This window comes from Panthera leo, chromosome A1 (genome assembly GCF_018350215.1).
Source record: "Panthera leo isolate Ple1 chromosome A1, P.leo_Ple1_pat1.1, whole genome shotgun sequence".
Classification (NCBI taxonomy): Eukaryota; Metazoa; Chordata; class Mammalia; order Carnivora; family Felidae; genus Panthera; species Panthera leo.
The window spans coordinates 117219933-117244612 of record NC_056679.1 but is presented as its reverse complement, the minus strand read 5'-3'; the positions used below and the strand labels follow the sequence as shown (position 1 = coordinate 117244612).

At 44.9% G+C, this 24680-nt stretch overlaps 2 protein-coding genes, 2 long non-coding RNA genes and 1 pseudogene across 19 annotated transcripts in view; 2 read left to right on the top strand and 3 right to left on the bottom strand.

Annotated features, from left to right (window-relative positions):
* Positions 1–2496, bottom strand: part of LOC122224931 (protocadherin gamma-B2-like) — a 62308-nt gene extending 59812 nt beyond the window's left edge. Inside the window, exon 1 of the mRNA XM_042947368.1 lies at positions 79–2496. Within this exon, the coding sequence (XP_042803302.1) occupies positions 79–2496 (2418 nt within the window). The remainder of the gene's footprint in view (positions 1–78) is intronic.
* The window catches only part of LOC122219239 (protocadherin gamma-C5), a 136924-nt gene that overhangs the window by 67452 nt on the left and 44792 nt on the right, over positions 1–24680 (bottom strand). For 2 of the 16 annotated variants that reach the window (XM_042937456.1, XM_042937526.1), the window contains exon 1: positions 5390–8073. The exons of 8 other annotated variants lie outside the window; for them this stretch is intronic. In XM_042937456.1, coding sequence (XP_042793390.1) covers positions 5390–7819 — 2430 coding nt within the window. In that variant the 5' untranslated portion in view covers positions 7820–8073. Of the gene's footprint in view, positions 1–5389; positions 8169–9126; positions 11548–13954; positions 16950–18248; positions 20932–24680 lie in introns of those variants that run through there. 6 more of the 16 variants (XM_042937480.1, XM_042937536.1, XM_042937556.1 and 3 more) reach the window with 6 other exon arrangements.
* Positions 10107–11906, top strand: LOC122219399. Its single transcript, XR_006202358.1, has 2 exons — positions 10107–10199; positions 10422–11906. It is a non-coding gene; the product is annotated as an uncharacterized LOC122219399 (long non-coding RNA).
* On the top strand, positions 19357–21024 carry LOC122219404. The gene is made up of 2 exons (XR_006202361.1): positions 19357–19617; positions 20415–21024. It is a non-coding gene; the product is annotated as an uncharacterized LOC122219404 (long non-coding RNA).
* LOC122219382 lies at positions 23197–24507 on the bottom strand (annotated as a pseudogene).

Here is a 24680-nt window from a genome sequence, read left to right as displayed (position 1 = left end):
TAGAACATAGGATTTAAGATTTTTTTTGCCAAAATATTGTTTTAAAATTAAAAACCAAACCTATGTATTAAAACTCACATGGGCAGAAGCAGCAGCAGCGTTAGAGCTTAATTTGTTATTCTCCTCAGTGACACTTATTACCAAAGAAGCTTCATTAGAGAGATCTCCTCGGGGACCCATTTCTGACGTCATAGTTAGAAAATTAAGCCGTGTTTTCTGAGAATCAGAGGCAATGTACGTATTGTAGGAATAAGGCAAAGTTCCAGGATTATAGGTGGGAGAAACTCCTGGTCCAATCTTATGACAGAAACCAGGTTGAATGCAGTTCCAGGCAGTTGGGGTGATGGAGCATCGCAGGCGCAGGGCCACCGCCAGAATCACCGCAAGGAGGAAGAGCACCGAGATCAAGGCCAAAGCCACCACCAGGTAAAACTGCAGCTCGGCCTGGGGGTCAGAGGGCTCCGGGCGGTCGCTGACATCCGGCAGTACTTCTTGTAGGCTGTCGGAGAAAACCAGGTGCAGCGTGGCGGTGGCAGAGAGGGGCGGCTGTCCCCCGTCCCGCACGGCGACCAGCAGGCGCTGGCGGGCCGCGTCCCTGTCGCCCAAAGCACGCGCAGTGCGCACCTCGCCCGTGCGCAGCCCCAGGCTGAAGAGTCCGGGCTCGCTGGCCTGCAGCACGTGGTACGACAGCCACGCATTGTGTCCCGAGTCGGCGTCCACCGCCACCACCTTGGTGACCAGGTAGCCGGGCTGCGCGGCGCGCGGCACCGTGTCGAAGAGCGCCGAGCCGTCGGGCCCCAGCGCCGGGTACAGCACCCTAGGCGCGTTGTCGTTGCGGTCGCCCACCAACACGCGCAGGCTCACGTTGGCGCTGAGCGCGGGCGAGCCCTGGTCGCGGGCCTGCACCGTCAGCTCGAAGGCGCGCAGCTGCTCGCGGTCGAAGGCGCGCTGCGCGAACACCACGCCGCTCTGCGCGCTCACGGACACGTAGGACGCCAGCGCCCGCGGCTCCAGGTCGCTGGCCACGATGGAGTAGGAGACGTGGCCGTTGGGTCCCAGGTCGGGGTCGGAGGCGCTGACTTGGGCGATGGAGGCTCCTGGAGGGTTGTTCTCGGCAATGTGGACCATATAGAACGCCTGTTCGAAAATGGGCGCATTGTCGTTGACATCTGCGATGTGCACAGTGATGCTTGAGCTAGAGAAAAGAGGAGGCTTTCCCCTGTCAGTAGCTGTGATGGTGACATTGTACACAGGGGTCTTCTCCCGGTCCAGGGCCCCATCTGTTACAAGTTTGTAGTAATTATTGGCAGAAGATTCAATTCTAAAAGGAACTTTTTCTTTTATGAGGCATGTGACCTCTCCATTTTCTCCCGAATCTTTGTCATGTGTTTTGAACAGAGCAATCACCATCCCCTGTTCTGTGTCCTCAGTTATGGAACTTGACACCGAAGTGAAAATGACCTCTGGGGCATTGTCATTCTCATCTAAAATTTCTATTATAATTTTACATTCAGTGGCCATGCCTCCACCATCCTTGGCTTCTATACTCATGGTATAACTACTACTGTTTTCAAAGTCTATAGGACCTTTGGATTTAATTTCTCCACTTTGATGGTCAAGCATAAACATATTTCCAATATCTCTTACTGTTTTGAAGGAGTAGGTGATCTCTGCATTGATGCCCTCATCCTGGTCGATGGCTGTCACCTTTAGCACAGAGGTGCCTGAGGGCAAGTTCTCTGGAAGGTTAACTTTGTACACATCCTGACTGAACACTGGGGGGTTATCATTGGCATCGGTGACCTCAATCTTGATTTGAATGGTGCCACTTCGGACTGGGTCACCTCCATCCACTGCAGTCAGGACCAGAAGATGGGAGCTCTGGTGTTCCCGGTCCAGCGGCTTCTCCAATATTAATTCTGGGGCATTCTTGCCTTGGGTCTTATCCTTCACCATCAGAGAGAAATACTCATTATAGCTGAGTTGGTAATTCTGGAGAGAGTTAGGTCCTACATCTGCATCTATAGCAGATTCCAAACCAAATCGAGTTCCAAGAATTGCAAGTTCATTGATTTTTAAAACAATGCTATTTTGGGGGAAATAAGGTGGATTGTCATTTATATCTTCTATCCTCACAGATATGTGAAAAACATTTAGAGGATTATCTGCCACAATCTCTAAGGGCAGGACACACAGAGGGTTTGGGGGACAGAGCAACTCCCTATCTATTCTGTCACTCACAAGTATGTTGCCATTCTCTGTGTTCACGGTAAAGTATTGTTTCTCTGCACTAACTCTGAAGTTGCGGGTCAATAAATCCTGTACATGCAGCCCCAGGTCTTCAGCAAGGTTCCCTACCACTGAGCCCCTGGCCATTTCTTCCGGAATAGAGTAGCGGATCTGCTCAGAGAGCCCCCCACAGAACAAAGACAGCAGGAAGGGAAAGAGTACTTGCCGCTGCCGGGTATAGCTCCTCTGCTTCGCCCTAGTTCCCATCCTTTTCTGCGCTGCCACAGCCTCTGATGTTAAGAGAAGATGCTTTACAAATTGTGTTTAAAATAGTTACTGCCAATACGTAGAAAACTCAATGTCCTCAGTTTCAAGGCATCCCAATCTGTATTCCAAAATCATTTGCTGAGCAGAGAGTCTATGTGTGGGCTTCATCTCCTTTCAGACTTGCTTCCGTGACTGCGCAGAAAATCACTTAGGTAGATCGTGGACTCCTGCTCTTGCAGCGCATTGGCCAACAGCGGCGCTCAGAGTCTACTTAGAAAACTGCAGTCCAAAGCCTTGCAAACAATGGGATTTGCTATTCCATCAGATTTGTTGGACTCAGGTATACAGAACAAGGCAATATATGAGTTTTGGATGTGTCTCTTTTCCAGTGTTTACTACCAAATAAGATTCATTAGAGATTTGATTCTATAGAAGAGCCATTAACCGAGTATGAGAAAAGTTTATCTTCTTCTAATCAGAGGCAATGCACATACTGGAAGAACAAAGCCAAGTCTTCTCTCCAGATTTAGAACATAGACCACATGGTAAAACAGCCTCACCAAGGGATATGGGGAAATTTTTGCAGCCATGAACTACCCCCCAGTATTATTTTCAATCTGATGTGCAGATAATTTTCCTCCTAATTTTTCCAGAGGAAACTGGAGGAGAGCTCAAATCTATATAGGACATACTCAGGATGAGGTTGACCAAAGATATATAGTTTTCCTTGCTCCTTATAAAAGAGATTTTTGAAAAGGATTATCAAGTGTTTTACACTTTCACCATAACAATATAAAAGTATACCCTAGTAGGTACCATAGGAATTTAATGACATGCAAAACGTGAGAGTGTTTTATTTTTATCCTTCTAACTGGATCACATATTGTACCTTAATAGAAGTTTATCACTACCTCTGAATCAAAATAACCATCTTCTTAATCTCAAGTTTCAAAGGTAACCTTTCCTTTTGTTCTCCAAGATTTTGGTTGCCAGCTCCTAACTGTTCAGACTATATATATATATATATATATATATATATATATATATATATATGGAACATATATATATATGGAACAACCTCCCTCTCCCACAAAATAACTCATGTCCTTTTATTCGTCTGCTTTCAATTCAAGTAAAATGCCTCAAGTCTGTTTTCTTTTTTAACTTTATTTATTTTTGAGAGAGAGAGAGCACCCACATGTGAGTGGGGGAGGGTCAGAGAGCGAGAAGGAGAGAGAGAGAATCTCAAGAAGTCTCCATGCTGTCGTGGGGTTCGATCCTATGGACCATGAGATCGTGACCTGAGCTGAAACCAAGAGTGAGATGCTCCAATTGGGCCACCCAGGGCACTCCAAATCTGTTTTCTCAGTTTGGAATTCCACAGGCATAAATTTTATCCCTACATGCTTGAAACACTCTAAAATTTTTCTTGACATCAAGAATGTCAAGCATCTGTTGCAGGATATCCCTTTCCTACAGTTGAAATTCTTTTTGCCAAAATATTAGAAACTCAATTATAGTTAAATATATTAAGGTCAATTCCTAAATGAGAAAAGAAAACTTGAAAGGGAACATGAATATGTTAATAACCTGGGCCAAACATCTATAAGTGGTATGAGAGTGCTGAGCTGAATTGAGTATGGAGATGATTCCTGTGTTCAAATATCTTCAGTAAGTCTCCTTTCCTCACTTGACTTTCCTATGCAGTGTTTCAGATAACACATATGTCATTAAGTAACTACCAGGGTTTCAATAACAAGTTGGTTCTGAATATAAGGATTGAATATACTTATATATATTACAAAATGAGTTTTCAAAGGAAATAAAAAAGGAATCCATGACTCATAGGCATATAGAAAATAAACAACAACAAAAAGGAAACACCAAATAGGAATACCAGATAAATCAGTCTCATAAAGTCCAAATATTCACAAACTATTTCACATTAGTATATCTGAAAAATGTAAGCAAGTTTAGCCAATTTGAAAATAACTTTTTGAGAAGCACTGGATCAAAATTATTTCTGCAGGTGAATTTACTACATTAAGAAATCTTGAACATACACACACACACACACACACACACACACTAAAGTACAAGTAAAAGAATAAAAGAAAATAATACCAGTTCAACAATTCAACTATTTCTTCAGAACAATCAAATGACTTCACGGTAGAAACAGAAAATATGTGTAGAACTTAAGAAAAAAGGTGTACTCTACATTTCCTCTCCCAAAAGAATCTAGTAGTAAAAAGGCAATCAGTGTATCTGTTTTGGTAATATAAATAAATTACACAAAGTTGAAATAATCAACATAATTGAAACATATTACCACTCATCAAAACTCAAAATAGAATTTTCATGCTCAGAGCCAAACTTACATGTGTAAACACTTACATGTAAATGTTGTATATATGCATATATAGATAAGGAAAAGAGCTACAGAGTGTGTGCCATTGAATCAACATGATCAAATTTGAACATTAGAAATAAAGCAAATAGTGGTAGAATTTAATTATAAATAAATGGAGGCAATGTGAAATTGTAATAGGCAAACAAAAAAATTGTGAATCATTAATTTGAATCCTAACCAGTTCATTGATAGCCACAAACACTGATGATAGAAAAATATTACTAAAATTTAACTTATTATAAAGCAAGCTATGATAGCTGAACTAGACATTTAGGATCAAAAGAAAATATGCCAGAGGGGTGGAAAAACCTTTTCTGAAAAATGATGGTAATTTGTTGAAAGATAAAATAGAGGAACTCATATGTATTGCTCTAAACATGTATGAACTGAATATATCCCCCCACCAGAAATATTTTTTTAAGCCACTTAAAAGACTTGCACAGAGATAGCAACAACTGGGAGGTAGGTAATAAATCTCACCTGATTATTCTTGGAGTCAAATTTGCCTAAACCAGCAGCTGAATCTTCAGCTATCAAGAGTGCCTCGCTTTTCTCACAGCTGTCGTGACTAACAAGCATGTCCGCATAGTTGGGCTGAGGGAAGATCACGTGACTCCTCCCAGAGTCCGCCGTGAGGGAGACCTCTTGGGAATAGGTCTGCAGGAAAGCTTGCACCCCGTCCACGCCCACAAAGTGCGAGGTAGGCATGCCTACCAAACTGCCTCCTGAAGCCTGGAGCAGACGTGTCGCGTGCCAGTGCCTCAGTCTGAGCGCCAGCAGCACAATCACAAACGCAAGGAAGACGCAGGAGACAACTGCCACCGCCACCACTAGGTAGAGTGTGAGGCCAGAATCGTGGGGATTGGCAGAAGACTCGAAGCTGCTTAGGTCAGCCAGGACATCTGGGATACTGTCAGCCACGGCCACGGTGAGCGTGACGGTGGCCGAGAGAGGGGGCTGGCCATGGTCCTGCACCACCACCACCAGGCTCTGCTTGAGCGCATCTCTGTCCAGCAGGGCCCGTGCAGTGCGCACCTCGCCCGTGTGCAGCCCCACCGCGAAGAGCCCTGGCTCGCTGGCCTTGAGCAGGTGGTAGGACAGCCAGGCATTCTGGCCAGAGTCTCTGTCCACCGCCACTACCTTGGTCACCAGGTAGCCAGGCTCAGCTGACCTGGGCGCCAGCTCCACACCAGTGGAACCATCGGTTGGGAGGGTGGGGTGCAGGATCTCTGGCACATTGTCATTCTGGTCCAGCACGAATATGCTCACAGAAACATTGCTGCTGAGTGGCGGGTTCCCACCGTCCAGTGCTGTCACCCACACTTGCAGGTCACGGAACTGTTCATAGTCAAAAGAGCGCAGTGCATATAGGGTGCCGGTGTCTGAGTTGATGGAGACATAGGAGGATAAAGGTGCTCCCTGCAGGGTATCCTCCACTAGGGAATAAGTGACCCGGGAGTTCTCATTGCTGTCCAGGTCAAGTGCCATCACTGAGAAGAAGGAAGCTCCTCTGGGGTTGTTTTCAGGAATGTAGACGGAGTAAGATGAGTCAGCAAAAGTGGGTGGGTTATCATTGTCATCTGCTACATTCAGTGAAATGTGAGTTTCTGTAGACAAGGGTGGATGTCCCTGATCTGTGGCTATCAAGGTTATATTATAGCTGTGGACCTGCTCCCTGTCCAGCACTCTGTTTGTTATCAATTTGTAATAATTTCCATAAGTCTTTTCTAATTTAAAAGGCAGACTGTTAGGAACGAAACATGAGACTTGACCATTTTCTCCAGAGTCTTGATCTTGCACATTTAGAAGAGCAATAACTGTACCTGGAGGAGAATTTTCCAGCACTGAATTAGTAGAAGATGTGATAGTTATTTCTGGAGCATTATCATTCACATCCACAACTGTGATCAATATCTTAGCAGTGGTCGAGAGACCTCCACCATCTTGGCCTTGAATTTCCATCTCATAAAATCTAGATTTCTCAAAATCCAGAGACCCTCGTATTAAAACTTCTCCAGTTTGAGAATCCAACTGGAATATTTCAGAAGCTTTGCTTTCCATATTCCGGAATGAAAACACCACTTCCCCATTGATTCCCTCATCTGGATCAGTTGCATTTACCATGAGAACCCGAGTTCCAGAGCTGAGGTTTTCAGGAATACTCACTTGATATACAGACTGTGTAAACTTTGGTATATGGTCATTTACATCGAGGACCACTACACGAATGGCAACAGCACCCTGTTGGATGGGATCTCCTCCATCGAAAGCTGTGAGGAGGAGATGGTGAGCAGCTTCCTTTTCCCGGTCCAAACTCCCCTCCAGCACTAGTTCAGGATTCTTGGCCCCATCCATCCCGCCTCGCATTTGCAAGGAAAAGTAATTATTAGGATTGAGCTGGTAGCGCTGGAGAGAGTTCATTCCTACATCTGGATCCCTAGCGTTAGGAAGGGGAAATCTCGATCCTGGAGTTGCGTGCTCACTGACTTTTATCTCTATTTCTGCCTCCTGGAAGCTGGGGGCGTTATCATTAACATCCATTATTTCCACCTCCACTCCGTAAATCTTCAGGGTATCTTCCACAAGTATCTCTATATTTAAAAAACAGGAGGACAGTGTCTCACAGAGCTCCTCCCGGTCTAACCTACCTGCAGTGATCAAGCTGCCACTTCGCGGATTCAGAGCGAAAAGCTGCATCCTGCCTCTGGAGATGATGCGGACTCGGCGTTCCGCCAGCTCCCAGGGTTCCAGCCCCAGATCCTTGGAAATATTGCCCACGAAGAAGCCTTTATCTGTCTCTTCGGGCACCGAGTATTGGATGTGCCCTGCCCCAGACTCCTGTAGCGTCCTCAGGAAAGTGTATAGTAGGATCAGCCCGCTGCGGTCCAGAAACAGTAGCCGATTCCCCATGGCAGTAAACTGAGCTTATATTCCCTGGTTTCTTGGGCTGTTTTGTTCTGAATCAGCTTATCTATCTACCAAGTTCCAGGCTGACTGCATCCAGAATATATTAGAGAGAGAACTACTTTAAGTTTCCAGCATCAGGATCTGTGAGTATCCATGTTACTCTGCTTTGTGTTGTAGAGATGGCGGAGGGAGGGAAGGCAGCTTGCAGCTTCCCATTCCCTGATTGGTGAAGAGCGGCGCCTAGAGCCAAATCTTATTATTGCAATGAGTAAGAAAAGCCCAACTTAATGTGTCTGTTCCAGAAGTTATTACACACCTCTTCAAGAATTACACATATTTGTAGAACTGAAAACTGCACAAAACAAAGGGTTGTATAATGTGATGTTGAAGGTTTACCAAGAGCATTTAATAAAAGGAATCATTATTAAAAGGGATTGTTTAATTTAAAAAAATGTTTTCAAATACTATAGGAACTGGACAACTGCAGGTTAGACTTGCTTTCTATTGATTTTTACCAACTGAAGGGAACAGTATTTATGGATGTGGAACTAGCTCGGTTCCAAAAAAATCATCAGAGCGCATGACTAAAATTCTTACCAATATTTCTTTATTGAGTAAAAGATGAAACATTTGAGAAAATTTGGATGACATTAGGCTGTCATTTTAAAAATTACCATGATATAAAAAAATAGAATTGTGTTCCATATCCTTAAATAAGAAGTATTCTCTTTCATGAAAAATTTGCTTGAGATTTCTATATATTCTACCTTAAATTGCATAGTAGAATGACTGCAGCACCGTAAACTTTAGTCTAAACAGTGATACCAATAGGTTTGACCTAGATTTATTTTAGGAATTATATCAAGAGATTGAATCTAGAATCATTACTTGTATTTATTTATTTTTAAAAATTTTTTAATGTTTATTCATTTTTGAGAGACAGAGACAGAGCACAAGCAGGTGCAGGGCATAGAGAGAGGGAAACACAGAATCAGAAGCAGGCTCTAGGCTCTGAGCTGTCAGCACAGAGCCCAATGCAGGGCTTTATTCCAACTCACGAACTGTGAGATCATGACCTGAGCGGAAGTCAGATGTTTAACTGACTGAGCCACCCAGGCACCCCTATTAATTTATTTTTAAGTAAGCTCTACACCCAAAGTGGGGTTTGAAATCACAACTCTGAGATCAAGAGTCACATGCTCTACCAACTGAGCCAGCCAGGCACCCCTTAATCTAGAATCTTTAAACAACAATGCTCCATTGGAATACATTGGCATTAGAATATAAAAAGCATTATTTTAAATACTTACCTGTTTTAAAGTCTTCTTATCTGCTTCAACACTAGGAGTTAAAATGCTAGTCATTAGTCCCGAAGGGCTATCTTTGTTGAGAATATCTTGTGTGGTTGGAAAATGATCAACAGATGTAAGAAAATTAAATTCCGGATTAGTTTGATCCCCAGGCACACAAAAATTATAGGCATAGGGTAATGTTCCTTCACTGTAGTTGGCGGTAATCTCGGGTCCAGACTTGGAACACCGAAGAGACCCAAAGCAGCTCTCTGGGGCGTGGCTGGAAGAGCTTCGCAGGCGCAGGGCCACCGCCAGAATCACCGCAAGGAGGAAGAGCACCGAGATCAAGGCCAAAGCCACCACCAGGTAAAACTGCAGCTCGGCCTGGGGGTCAGAGGGCTCCGGGCGGTCGCTGACATCCGGCAGTACTTCTTGTAGGCTGTCGGCGAAAACCAGGTGCAGCGTGGCGGTGGCAGAGAGGGGCGGCTGTCCCCCGTCCCGCACGGCGACCAGCAGGCGCTGGCGGGCCGCGTCCCTGTCGCCCAAAGCACGCGCAGTGCGCACCTCGCCCGTGCGCAGCCCCAGGCTGAAGAGTCCGGGCTCGCTGGCCTGCAGCACGTGGTACGACAGCCACGCATTGTGTCCCGAGTCGGCGTCCACCGCCACCACCTTGGTGACCAGGTAGCCGGGCTGCGCGGCGCGCGGCACCGTGTCGAAGAGCGCCGAGCCGTCGGGCCCCAGCGCCGGGTACAGCACCCTAGGCGCGTTGTCGTTGCGGTCGCCCACCAACACGCGCAGGCTCACGTTGGCGCTGAGCGCGGGCGAGCCCTGGTCGCGGGCCTGCACCGTCAGCTCGAAGGCGCGCAGCTGCTCGTGGTCGAGGGCGCGCTGCGCGAACACCACGCCGCTCTGCGCGCTCACGGACACGTAGGACGCCAGCGCCCGCGGCTCCAGGTCGCTGGCCACGATGGAGTAGGAGACGCGGCCGTTGGGTCCCAGGTCGGGGTCGGAGGCGCTGACTTGGGCGATGGAGGCTCCTGGAGGGTTATTCTCAGCCACGTGGACCACATAGGAGGCCTGGTGGAAAATCGGTGTGTTGTCATTGACATCGGTGATGTGCAAGGTGATGGTAGTGCTGGAGGAGAGGGGCGGAATGCCCCTGTCAGTGGCTGTGATGGTGACGTTGTATTCTGGAGTCTGCTCTCGGTCTAGGGGTCCATCTGTTACCAGCTTGTAGTAATTATTAGATGAAGAATGAATCTTAAATGGAATATCTCTACTTAAGTTACAAATGACTTCTCCGTTTTCCCCAGAATCCTGGTCCTGTGTTTTGAAGAGAACAACCACCATTCCTGGATGGGAATCCTCCAAAATTTGATCAGAGAGAGAAGTAATGATTATTTCAGGGATGTTGTCGTTTTCATCTAGAACTTCTATGATTACTTTACACTGGGTAGAGAGGGATCCTCGGTCCTTAGCTTCTACATCCATGGTATATCTTTCTACTTCTTCGAAATCCAAGGGTTGCTGAGTTATAATGTTTCCTGTGGCAGAATCCAGAGAGAAAACATGCTGGGCTTTATTAGCCATACCAAGGAATGAGTAGGTGATCTCCGCGTTGAAGCCTTCGTCTTGGTCAGTGGCACTCACCTGCACCACTGAGGTGCCTGGGGGTACACCTTCACTAAGACTGACCCTATACACATCCTGACTGAACACTGGGGGGTTATCATTGGCATCCACCACCAGGATTCGGATCTGAGCTGTGCTGCTTCGTGGTGGATTTCCATTGTCAAATGCTGTCAGCACCAGATGATGAGAGCTTTGTGTTTCCCGGTCCAGGGTCTTCTTCAGTACTATTTCTGGATATTTGCCACCATCGGGATTGTCTTTCACCACCAAGGAGAAGTACTCATTAGGGCTTAGCTGGTATTTGCTCAGTGAATTCGTACTAATATCAGGATCTTTTGCAGACTCAAGAATTGTTCCCATCCCTGGAGTGACAGATTCACTGATTTCTAAGTTTATTTCATCTTTATGGAACCGAGGGGCATGGTCATTAATATCCTCAACAACCACAATGATATGAAAGATATTTAAAGGATTTTCCACCACGGCTTCCAACTGCAACTCACATCTTCTTCTCTCTTTGCATATCTGCTCCCGGTCTATTCGGTCCTTCACTAGTAAGTCCCCGCTCTCTGCGTCTACGTTGAAAAGCAGCTTCTCCGTGCTGACTCGCAGCTTCCTAGCTGACACGTCCAGGACACTGAGCCCGAGATCCTTGGCGAGGTTCCCCACCACCGAGCCCTTGGCCAGTTCCTCGGGAATCGAGTAGCGGATCGGCTCGCAGAGCGCGGGGTAGAACAAAGGTAGCAGGAAGGGAAACAGTACCTGCCGCCTGCCGGCCGGGCGCCTCTGAACGCAGCTCCCTCCCATTGCGCGCTCTAGTTCTCGCTGGGTCCCAGTCTTTCTAGCTAGAAAAAGTGCCCGCTATCGCACTGGTAGCATTTGGCCCAGAACATACAGAGCCTCCAGTCTTGGGGCTGGGAATCTGTGTGTGCTGGGGAGAGTCTGCGCGGCCAGAAGCCCCTGTGTGTATGGGGTTCCTTCACTCTGTGTTGTTGACTGCGCAGGAACACCCAGGCTAGAGGCTGAAGAATCCCGGGCGACAGCACTTGCCCTGTACTGGCCGACAGCGGCGCCCAGAGGCTTTGTGTGGAACCGCAATCTAGTTTTTCTCTTTCAGGAAATCTTGTTAAAATGTAAGATGATAACAGCTAATATCCTAAATCTTATTTCTCAATGTTTTCATTCTCATCATGAAACGTGTTTCATATGGTAAAAATTATAATATGTTGTATATGTTAAAAATTTACATAGACTTTGAATAAGTAAAGTACTTCTTTCAAAATTCAAAAAAGCACAAAAGAATATAGAATGTAAAGTAGCTCTTCCATCCCATGGCCCATTGCTATTCAGTTCTTGCATCGAGAGGTAATCACTGTTGTTCCTTTTAAAAGTAATTATCCACAAAGGTAAGTACTGAAAATAAGCAAAAATCTTTTTGTCTTCAATCGTAGCTTACATTTAGCTAGAAAGTATTAGTCCATCTCCCATATTTAGAAATTAGAAGGCTGTCATTGCCATAGTCATTACATTCATCTAGGGTGTTCTGTGCTGTTTTCAAATAATAATTAACATGATTTGGTCACAATAATTACCACGCCGAAAGAGTAGTTTTTTAAAAACCCTGTATTTTTCAGAACAGAATTATTTAGATATAGATGCGTAATAATTTTGACTCCCAAAGATAGATTTAAAATTACTTTCAATGATTTAAGTTAATAACTATGACCCTAAAGGATGTGCTCTCTTTCCATAGACCTATTGTTGAACAAATGTTGGATGACAATGAGAAAAATCATAGTCTCATAAATATTTTGAGACACATTAGGATATTCTTGGACTGTATGCTACCATATTAGTTTGGAAGAATACTAGTAATAAGTTAAAAGTAAGATATCAAACCAAATACATCGCCATCTTCACTAAAGTAAATGGCCACATCAGTAACTCTACTTACTAATTGTTTAGAATACTTCTGTGTACTTCTCTGCTTATATTCAGATCTCCCACAGAAATGACATTTCTTTCTTGACCTAGTTTATTTTGATTCTTAACATCAGAATTTTCATAAATCCAGGTGGATCTTCTTTCTTCTATGTTACAAAGCCACTGAAATACCCTTGGAACTCATCTTTTGCTTCTGTTCTTAGGAACATGTACAAATGTTTTTTCTTATTTGGAGAATTTAACAAAAAATGCTGGCAGCATAACCCAAAATTTCCTTACTTTAACCTTCTATACGTTCTTTAGCATCCCTAGTGAGCAAGGAAAATCAAATTAAAATGCTGTCTTCCACATAACAGTATGAAATCAGAATCACAAGCAAAAAGGATGCTACACTGTTACAGGGTGCCTAGGTAGCTCAGTCCGTTAAGCATCTGACTTTTGATTTTGGCTCAGATCATGATCTTTCAGTTCGTGGGCCTGAGCCCCATGTGCTGTGTTGGGCTCTGCACTGACAGCTTGGAGCCTGCTTGGGATTCTCTCTACCTTTCTCTCTGCCCCTCCAATGCATGCGCTTTCTCTCAAAATAAATAAACTTTAAAAAAAGGATGCTAATGTATTGTTACCAATTATGATTACACTTGGAAAATTTTAAGCACACATTGTTAACAATTGTTAGTAGAGTATTAATGAAAAACTTAAATCCTTCTAGGAAGTATATTCAACTGTAATTGTCACCGCAAGGTATATTTTGAAAAATAAAACCACAAAGGTGTATTGCTTTTCTTGTTGGGAAAAACAACACTGAGGAGCCTGTTCACTGTTTCCAATTAAGTTAATGGATTTGTCTCTGATATTCACCTATTTTACCAGACCTGCCTTCAAAACAAGAGCTAAGGTTGCCTAAGAGGCTAAGATTTTAGCATGTGGCCAAGAGAAGTGTACATAAATTGACAGACACTTATGGAGGTACTCTCAGGAACTGTCAGTACTGTACTCAACAAAACTATAAAGTAGAATGCTCTGCAAAATCGTAACAGCCTTGTGACCATAGGCCTTCATTGGAATTACGTGAATATTTACCAGAAAATAAAAACATATCAGTCTTAATAACCATCAGATTCTACTCTTCAATGTTTTAGCAAGAAACAAATATCATTGAAATGGAGGGAACAGTGAAAAAAATAAAGACCAAAATTTTCTATCATTATGCCAAACCTAAAAGTAAAACCAATTATAATTCTTAAAAAAAAAGAGTAAAACCAGAACTCACTGGAACCAAAGGGGTATCTTCTACAGGTAACTTCAAATCATCTAACAAAGACAAAGGATCCTTTTTCTCAAAGCTCTCATGGCTAATGAGCATGTCGGCGTAGTTGGGCTCGGGGAAGATCACGTGACTCTTCCGTGAGTCTGCTGTGAGGGAGACCTCATGGGAATACGTCTGCAGGAAAGCCCGCACCCCTTCCACGCCCACAAAGTGGGAGGTGGGCACACCCACTAGCCCGCCTCCTGAAGCTTGGAGCTGGCGCGACGTGTGCCAGCGCCTCAACCTGAGAGCCAGTAGCATGATGACAAAAGCGAGGAAGATGCAGGAAACTATGGCTACCGCCACTACCAGGTATAGCGTTAGACCTGAAGCTTCGGAGTCACGTGGAACTTCCAGACTGCCCAGGTCAGCCAGGACACCTGGGATGCTGTCAGCAATGGCCACAGTGAGTGTGACGGTGGCTGAGAGAGGGGGCTGGCCATGGTCCTGCACCGCCACGACCAGGATCTGCTTGAGCGCATCTCTGTCCAGCAGGGCCCGTGCTGTGCGCACCTCGCCTGTGTGCAGCCCCACTGCGAAGAGCCCTGGTTCGCTGGCCTTGAGCAGGCGGTAGGACAGTCGGGCATTCTGACCTGAGTCTTTGTCCACTGCCACCACCTTAGTGACCAAATAGCCGGACTCTGCAGAACGGGGTGCCAGCTCCATTCCAGTGGAAGTGTCAGTGGGTAGGGTGGGGTACAGGATCTCTGGTGCATTGTCATTCTGGTCCAGCACAAATATGCTCACAGAAACATTGCTGCTGAGAGGTGGGTCCCCACTGTCAGTGGCAATCACCTGAATCTGTAGATCATGAAATTGCTCATAGTCGTAAGTTCGCAACGCATAAAGGACTCCTGTGTCAGAGTTTATGGAGATGTAGGAGGATAGAGGTGCTTCCTGGAAAGTGTCTTCAGCTAGGGAGTAAATAACCTGAGCATTCTCTTTGCTGTCTGGGTCTAGTGCAGTGACAGACAAGATGGAGGCACCTCTGGGGTTGTTCTCCGGGATATAGGTGAAGTAGGAGATGTGGGAAAAAGTGGGTGGGTTGTCATTAATATCTGCCACTTGCACAGTGAAGTGAGTTTCTGTTAATAGGGGTGGATTTCCTCCATCTGTGGCTGTCACTGTGATATTGTAAGAGGATACCTGTTCCCTGTCAAGGGTTCTGTGTGTCACCAGTCTATAATAACCATCAATGGATTTCTCTAACTTAAATGGTAGATTGCCTGATATGGAACAGGTGACCTGTCCATTCTGCCCAGAGTCTGGATCATGCACGTTTAAAAGGGCTATAATAGTTCCCGGAGGTGAGTCTTCCATCAGGGGACTAAACAGAGATGTGATGGTCACCTCTGGATTGTTGTCATTTACATCTTCTACTGTAATCAATACTTTTGCCATTGCAAGATATGCTCCTCCATCTTCTGCTTGTATTTCTAATTCATAGAAATCTGTTTCTTCGTAGTCTAGATTTTCTGATAATTTTATTTCCCCAGTATTTTTGTTTAGTTGGAATTTCAACAATTTGTCAGGAACAAATTTTCGGAATGAATATGTGACTTCTCCATTGGCTCCTTCATCCCTGTCTGTGGCAGTGACTGTAAGCAGCTGTGTGCCCACAGGCAAGTTCTCCAGAACACTCACTCGGTATTCTGGCAAGGTAAAGACCGGTGCATTGTCATTTGTATCAAAGACGATCACACTGATGAGAACTGTACCAGATAGGAGAGGGTCACCCCCGTCGGAGGCAGTGAGGACCAGGTGGTGTAGTGCCTCTTCCTCACGATCCAGGGCATGCTTCAGTACCAGCTCCGGGTATTTGACACCACTGGCATGACTCTGAACTGCTAATGAGAAGTACTTATTGGAGCTGAGCTGGTAGCTCTGGAGGGAGTTCACACCCACGTCTGGATCAACAGCTTCCAGGAGAGGAAAACGCATTCCTGGAGCGACATTTTCATTAATTTTTACCTCTACATTTTCTGCTTGGAATTTTGGGGCATTATCGTTGACATCAGTTATTTCTATTTCTATCCCAAAAAGTTTCACCCTATCTTCCACAAGAATGTTAAAATTCACCAGACACCGTGCGCTCTGACCACAGAGCTCCTCCCGGTCTATCCTGCCTGCGGTGACCAAACTGCCGCTTCTCGGGTTCAGAGCGAAAAGCTGCGTCCTACCTCTGGAGACGATGCGGACTCCAGGCTCAGCCAGCTCCCAGGGCTCCAGCCCCAGGTCCTTGGAGATGTTGCCGACGAAAGAGCCTTTCTCTAACTCCTCAGGAACGGAGTAGCGGATCTGCCGGGCTTCAGCCTCCCATGACAAACCGAGGAAAAGACAGAACAAAACCAGCGCTTTGCGGTTGGAGTGGTTCCTTTTAGCAGCCATTGTTGTCTAGTCAAGGAATTCTCGCCAAGTAATCACTGGGCACGTTGTGTGTTTTAACGATTCCTTTTTCTTTGTCTGGCTGCTGGGAGCCTCTGTAGCCTACGCACCTCAAATTCTGGAGTGAGTTTCACTGCAACCCTGGAGCCGGTTTGTAGGAACTGAGGAGCTTTGCGTAGTCGGAGCCCTGAGAATCCGGATTGAGCACTGGCTGCGTTTCTCTGGGAGAACAGCGGCGCTCAGAGTCCTGAGAAGTTACTGCACCCACTATGTGTGCAATGGAAAACACGGTACTCTTTGTTGGATCTTTCATTTTATTTTACAATACTTCTTTGGCTTCTCAACTGATATCCCTTAAGTCAACTACTACTTGTAGATTGGTTATTGGGTAGGATAAATGGAAAGTGCTATAAAATATCAAATGAGAATAACTGGTCAAATATACATATTTGTAACACTTTCTGAGTAGAAACATACTCATTTCTAGATATATTCACTTATAATTTTTATTTTATCTTTAACTAATTGGCCAATTAATTAAATTTGTTGATGATTAATATTGTGTAAAAAATTTTCAAAATATTCTTTTCTAAAATAGTTTTATTGAGCCTCCATGAACTGTTTTGAAAACAATGTGTTTTTTTTTATTGTAGGCATATATAATTAGAAGTTAATTTGACCTATTTAAATTAAGTAACCACAAACTAAAAGGAGTATAACATGTCTGTGTGGTAATGGGAAGAAAAATATAAGAATTTCAAGCTACAATTTTTAAAAACAAAATAACGATGTAGGGGTTTTTTTTTAATAAGTATTTACTCAAATGATCTGTTTTCATCAGAGCACTGATGCCCATACAAACAATCTCTTCTGGCACTTTGTATGGAAGCCCAAAGTGAAGTGGTTCAGACATCTTCAATTCTACCTGCCCATCAACCCATCAGAAGTTCTCTCCCCAAAGGTGAGGAGTTTAGAGGTTCACATTTTTTATACGGAGAACAGGTTGTTCACGACCATTTATGTCACTATGCCTCCAAAGTGTGGAACTTTTCAAAGATTTTATATTTTGTCTTCAAAGACTTTATATCAGACAATTAGAGACAGAGACTGAGTGCAAAAGGCAGTGACAGTTCATTTGCTTTCTTGGAAATTCATTCTTTTTCAATGTAGAGGAAAAAAGATTAGGAAAGAGTACAATTTGAGCTCCAAGAAAAGATAAATAAACATAAGAAGAAAGCCAGAAGAACCAAATGCTGAAGAGAAAAAATCCTCTAGGGTAGTTATTATTAAGTTCTGGGGAGCATAGAAACCTTGGCAATGGAAAACAAGTTTGACTCATCTCCCAAAGAAAATACATATTTCTATAACTTTGCATAGAATTTCAGAAACTTTTCGATTTGTTCACCATCTCCCCTCAAATGCTTAGTTATTTTAATTATTAGAATAAATGAAGATACCTAAATATAGCCAGGATATTATTTACAATAAATGTTTCTTTGAAACAAGCACCTGCTTGAATATTTAATGAGTGGCTTAATATTATTATACTCAAAATATGTAAGTAGAATATGGAAAATTCATCTTAAATCTTAACAAACTTGAGTAATTACTTATTTATTCGGTAAGAAGCCACCGCCTGTTTTGCTAATCTGAACTTGACTAGATATTGCCAATTTAGTGACATTATTGCTGAATTATAGAGCACTTACAAACCAAGTAACTCTTGAAAAATATAATCTGCAAAAAGTAAATACTGAGACAAGGTGATTAGTTATGGATTTTCCAAATATGACTCATATTAAAAAATACAATAGTATGCCTCAAGTAAGAGAAAACAATAGAATGTTTCAGAAGACACAAAAGTGTAACTCACCGGTGTGAGCATCTCAGGATGTGCAGTCAAATCATGCCCACCCTGAAGTGGAATTAAGGCCCCAGACGAATCACCGCAAACTATGTCTTGAGTGGAATGCAAGAGCTCATTACATTTTAGGAAGTTAAACTCTGCCTTTCCGGTTTGGGCAACGCACAAATTGTAGGAATAAGGCAAAGTCCCCTCACTGTAGTTAGGAGGAACCACAGGTCCAGACTTGACACAAAGACCAGGCTGAAAGCAGCCCCAGGCAGCAGGGCTGGGGGAGCGGCGCAGGCGCAGGGCCACCGCCAGAATCACCGCAAGGAGGAAGAGCACCGAGATCAAGGCCAAAGCCACCACCAGGTAAAACTGCAGCTCGGCCTGGGGGTCAGAGGGCTCCGGGCGGTCGCTGACATCCGGCAGTACTTCTTGTAGGCTGTCGGCGAAAACCAGGTGCAGCGTGGCGGTGGCAGAGAGGGGCGGCTGTCCCCCGTCCCGCACGGCGACCAGCAGGCGCTGGCGGGCCGCGTCCCTGTCGCCCAAAGCACGCGCAGTGCGCACCTCGCCCGTGCGCAGCCCCAGGCTGAAGAGTCCGGGCTCGCTGGCCTGCAGCACGTGGTACGACAGCCACGCATTGTGTCCCGAGTCGGCGTCCACCGCCACCACCTTGGTGACCAGGTAGCCGGGCTGCGCGGCGCGCGGCACCGTGTCGAAGAGCGCCGAGCCGTCGGGCCCCAGCGCCGGGTACAGCACCCTAGGCGCGTTGTCGTTGCGGTCGCCCACCAACACGCGCAGGCTCACGTTGGCGCTGAGCGCGGGCGAGCCCTGGTCGCGGGCCTGCACCGTCAGCTCGAAGGCGCGCAGCTGCTCGTGGTCGAGGGCGCGCTGCGCGAACACCACGCCGCTCTGCGCGCTCACGGACACGTAGGACGCCAGCGCCCGCGGCTCCAGGTCGCTGGCCACGATGGAGTAGGAGACGCGGCCGTTGGGTCCCAGGTCGGGGTCGGAGGCGCTGACTTGGGCGATGGAGGCTCCTGGAGGGTTATTCTCAGCCACGTGGACCACATAGGAGGCCTGGTGGAAAATCGGTGTGTTGTCATTGACATCGGTGATGTGCAAGGTGATGGTAGTGCTGGAGGAGAGGGGCGGAATGCCCCTGTCAGTGGCTGTGATGGTGACGTTGTATTCTGGAGTCTGCTCTCGGTCTAGCGGTCCATCTGTCACCAGCTTGTAGTAATTATTAGAAGAGGAGTAAATCTTGAAAGGAATATCCTTTTCTATGTTACATGTGACTTCTCCATTTCCCCCGAAATCCTTGTCCCGTGTTTTGAAGAGAACAACAACCATTCCTGGAAGAGAATCCTCCAAAATTTCATCAGAGAGAGAGGTGATGATTATTTCTGGTCTGTTGTCGTTTTCATCTAGGATTTCAATGATTACTTTACATTGGGTAGAGAGTCCACCTCCATCCCTTGCTTCCACTTCCATGGTATATCTTTCTATATCCTCAAAATCCAATGACTGGTTATTCTTAATCATACCTGTTTTCTCATTCAGCAAGAACATGTACCTTGTACTCTGAGCAGTGCTCCTGAAGTAGTAGTTCACTTCTGCATTGACCCCCTCATCCTTGTCAGTGGCTGTCACCTGCAACACGGAGGATCCAGGGGGCAGATTTTCACTAACACTGATTCTGTATTCATCTTTGCTGAACACCGGAAAGTTATCATTAGCATCCCTGACAGAGATTTCTATTCGAGTGGTGGCACTTCTTGGTGGGTTCCCCCCATCCAAGGCAGTCAATATCAAGTGATGAGAATGCTGCTCTTCCCTGTCTAGGAGTTTTTCCAAAGTTAACTCTGGATATTTACCACCATCAGAATTAACTCTAACCATTAATGAGAAATAAGGGTTAGGATTTATCTGATAATCTTTAACTGAGTTCATGTTTATATCGGGGTCAGTGGCAGGGTCAAGGGATATTCGTGCACCTTCTGATACAGATTCAAAAATTTCTAAAAGTATTTCCTTTTTATCGAATTGAGGGGCATGGTCATTAATATCCTCAACAACCACAATGATATGAAAGATATTTAAAGGATTTTCCACCACGGCTTCCAACTGCAACTCACATCTTCTTCTCTCTTTGCATATCTGCTCCCGGTCTATTCGGTCCTTCACTAGTAAGTCCCCGCTCTCTGCGTCTACGTTGAAAAGCAGCTTCTCCGTGCTGACTCGCAGCTTCCTAGCTGACACGTCCAGGACACTGAGCCCGAGATCCTTGGCGAGGTTCCCCACCACCGAGCCCTTGGCCAGTTCCTCGGGAATCGAGTAGCGGATCGGCTCGCAGAGCGCGGGGTAGAACAAAGGTAGCAGGAAGGGAAACAGTACCTGCCGCCTGCCGGCCGGGCGCCTCTGAACGCAGCTCCCTCCCATTGCGCGCTCTAGTTCTCGCTGGGTCCCAGTCTTTCCGGAAAGTCAAAGAAACTGCAATCCACGGCGTCACTGGAAAAGCATTCCACCCATGACAAGCTGGCCTGGGAATCCGTAAATGTTGGGCAAAGTCTGCGCCTCCAGGAGACTCAGTTGTATGAGCAGATTTTCTTCTGTGTTGGTGACTGCCCAGGAAATCCCAGGCTGGAGACAGAAATCCCAGGCGACTGCGCTTGCCCTGTACTGGCCGATAGCGGCGCCCAGAGGCTTTGTGTGGAACCGCAGGCATTTTCCTCTTGAATCCAATTGTTCTCTACAATCTCTATAATATATATATTCCTCTTGGAAATTCCTATACATATTTATATATATGCCCTGTACTCTGTGAAGTGCTCCTGAGGTATTTGTTTACTTCTGCATTGACCCCCTCGTCCTCCTGAGTGGCTGTCAACTGCAACACGGAGGACGGGGGCCAATTACATACAGATAGAAACATACGATATTTATTTCTCTATATATAGAATATGTATATATTGCTTCTTGAAAATGAACTTATATAATAGCCCCTAATTTTAGTATTATATTATTACAGACTATATGCTTAGTGTTTTAAAGAAATTTATTATAGAAAAATTTCAAACTTCTACAAAGTAGCGAGTATTATTATTGAATCTTCATATACTCATCACCCAATGACAATAACGATCAACACAAGGCCATCTTCATTTAATATAATTTGTACACCCTCATTATTTTGAAGCAAATCCAAGATACTTTAACTCTTCTTTTAAGATGAAACATTAAGATTAATAAGGATTTTATATTTAAGCCTATATTGTTATATAAAATGTTACCAATACAAAAGTCTATCTAGTTTAAGAAAACTAGAATTCAGCATTTTCCACACTGCCCATTCACCCAGTGAGCTTTGTGTTCTGTTTTAAAGGCAAGTGATATTAATGGTAGAGAATAGTAGTTACTGACCTACAAGCCTTCATCACTGTTATGTTTGTTCCCAAGTTAACACATACTTAATATTTGTAAATACTAAGTACCAATGGTTAGTCGCGAGGACAGAAACTTCAAGTGACAGTTTTCCTATTTCATAGTTAAAAATATGATCCTGAAGCATGCTTTAATTTTTTCCTACTAAATTAGGAGTAAGGAGTATTTGAAATCAGTATAACATCTGTATGTCATAATGGCTGTCCAGATGTTACCCCTATTAGCCAGCACTTTTCAAATAGAATTTTTGAGTCAACTTCATAGTTTATTTTTAAAGTCTCCTAGAAAGTCATTTATTACTCGGAATGGCACTATGTTTAAAATAAAATGAAATAGGGGCATCTGGGTGGCTCAGTCAGTCATGTTTGATTTCAGCTCAGGTCATGATCTCGCGGTTTAAGAGTTTCAGCCCCACATCAGGCTCTCTGCTCTCTGTGCGGAGCCTGCTTGGGTTCTTCTGTCCCCTCTCTGCCCCTCCCCCACTCATTGCCCCCCTCCTCAAAAAACAAACTTGAAAAAATATTATTCCTTTCCTATAACTAAAAGCTAGTAAAATATTCTTAGAACCTCTTCCAGCAGTTCCTGAGAATATTTTCCTAAGTTGTCTTCCTTATCCAGGTTTATTTCTAGCCTCAAGGTTGGAGAATTGAGCCATAAATAACAGACAGTTGAATAATTTTTATTTCCCTTGTTTTGTCCTCAACAGTGTTCATTCTCACAAACCCCTCTAAGTGAATTGTGATTCTTCCTCAGAAGTGATCTTTAGATTCAAACAACCTCTACAAACATGTGATCTGGAAAACATAACCTCAAAGGCGGGTTGTCCTATAATAGAAACAGAAAAGCAGAAGCAGAAAAATCTGGGCTCTCAGTTTCTTCAAGAAGAATGCATGTGTTTTCTCATTAATTTACCTTCACATAGTGTCACCTGTATTTATGTTTCAGAGGTATGTAAGAAGTTCAAAGATAAGTAGGAAGTTCACTATGTGGCCACTGAAGATAGCAACAATAATACATTTCAGGAATGGAAAGCCACCTCTAAGAGTTAGTAGTGAACTGATAATCAACCAAGGAATCCCACCCCAATAGCCCATATCAATGGCTCAATAATGAGAGAAGCCCCATGAAAAAGATATCCATTGACCCTAGGTTAATTTAGGTTAATTATGAGAAACTTGTATCAGTGATATAACCAGTAAATGCCTCCTATAGATGTTAGAACAAAACAAGGCCCAGTAAAACCTGGATGGTGAGAAATATGTTAAAGAGGATGTATCATACCTTAAGTGGAAACCTTAAAGAGAAAACCAAATCATAAGAGAAAATAAAGGAAAAAGTTGAACTCACTGGAGCCAAAGAAGTATTTTCTTTTAAAAAAAATTTTTTTAAATGTTTATTTCTGAGAAGAGAGAGAGAGCGCACAAGTGGAAGAGGGGCAGAGGGAGAGGGAGACACATCTGAGCAGGCTCCAGGCTCTGAGCTGTCAGCACAGAGCCCGACACAGGGCTCAAACTTGTGAACTGTGGGATCATGACCTGAGCGGAAGTTTGATGCTTAAGTAACTGAGCCACCCAGGCGCCCCCAAAGAGGTATTTTCTATAGGAAACCTGGAATCATCTGAAGCACACAAATGGTCATTTTTCCTAGAGCCCTCCTGGCTGATCAGCATATTGTCATACTTGGGCTGGGGAAAGATCATGTGACTCTCTCAGGAGCCTGCCCTGTGTGAGGCTTCCTGGAATAGGTCTGCAGGAAAGCCCACACCTATCCACGCCCACAAAGAAGTAGGCACAGCCAATCCAAGCCCTGCAGCCTGCAGCAGATTTGAGATGTGCCAATGCCACAACCTGAGCACACAATGACAAAGGTGAGGAAGATGCAGGACACTGCAGCCACTGTCACCACCAAGTATAATGTGAGGTCTGAGATCTCTGGGTAGGTGAGGACCTCCAGACTGTTGAGGTCAGCCAGGCCACCTGGGATGCTGTGGGCCAAGGCTGCAGTGAGGGTGAAAGTGGACGAGAGAGGGGGCTGGCCTTGGTCCTGGACCACCACCACCAGGCTCTGCTTGAGCCAGTCTCTGTGCAGCAGGGCCCATGCAGTGCACACCTTTCCTGTGTGGAGTCCTACCATGAAGAGCCCTGGCTCACTGGCCTTGAACAGGTGGTAGGCCTGGTGTTCTGACCCAAGTCTCTGTCTATAGCCACCTTGGTCACCAGGTAGCCAGGTTCTGTGGAGCAGGGTACCAGTTCCATGATGGTGGAACATGTCAGTGGGGAGAGTAGGGTACAGGATTTCTGGTGCATTGTCCTTCTGGTCCAGCACAAACAAGTTCAGTGACATGTTGCTGGTGAGTAGGGGGTTCCCACTGTCACTTGCCTTCACTTGCATTTGAGATCACAAAACTGCTCATGTTGAAGGGATGCAGTGTGTATATGAGCCAGTGTGTCGGAACTGGTGGAGACATAGGACGACCCTTGGATAGTGTCCTCAGCCAAGGAGTGAATAACCTGGGTATTCTTGTCACTGTTGGAATCATGGGCTGTCACTGAGAAGATGAAGGTTCTTCTATGGCTGTTCTTAAGGAGATAGACTGTGTAGAAGTTTTCAGGGAAGGAAGGTGTACTGTCATTGACAATGATCACATGCAGGATGATGTAAATTTCTGTCTGTTGTGGTCACTGTGATGTTATATTCAGAAGTTTCTTCTCTGTCAAGAATTCATAGTTTCAACAATCTACAATAATCTATTGACTCTTCTAATTGAAAAGGTAAATAATGGAGTGCCTGGGTGGCTCAGCCGGTTGAGTGTCTGACTCGTGATTTCAGCTTTATGATACCAGGGTCATGGGATCAAGCCTTGTGCTGGTGTCTGTACTGAGCATGGAGCCTGCTTGGGATTCTCTCTCTCCCTCTGCCCCTCCGCCACTCACACTTTTGTGCTCTCTCAGAGGAAGGAGGAGGAGGAGGAGGAGGAAGAGTAAAGAAAAAGAAAAAAAAGAAAAGAAAAGG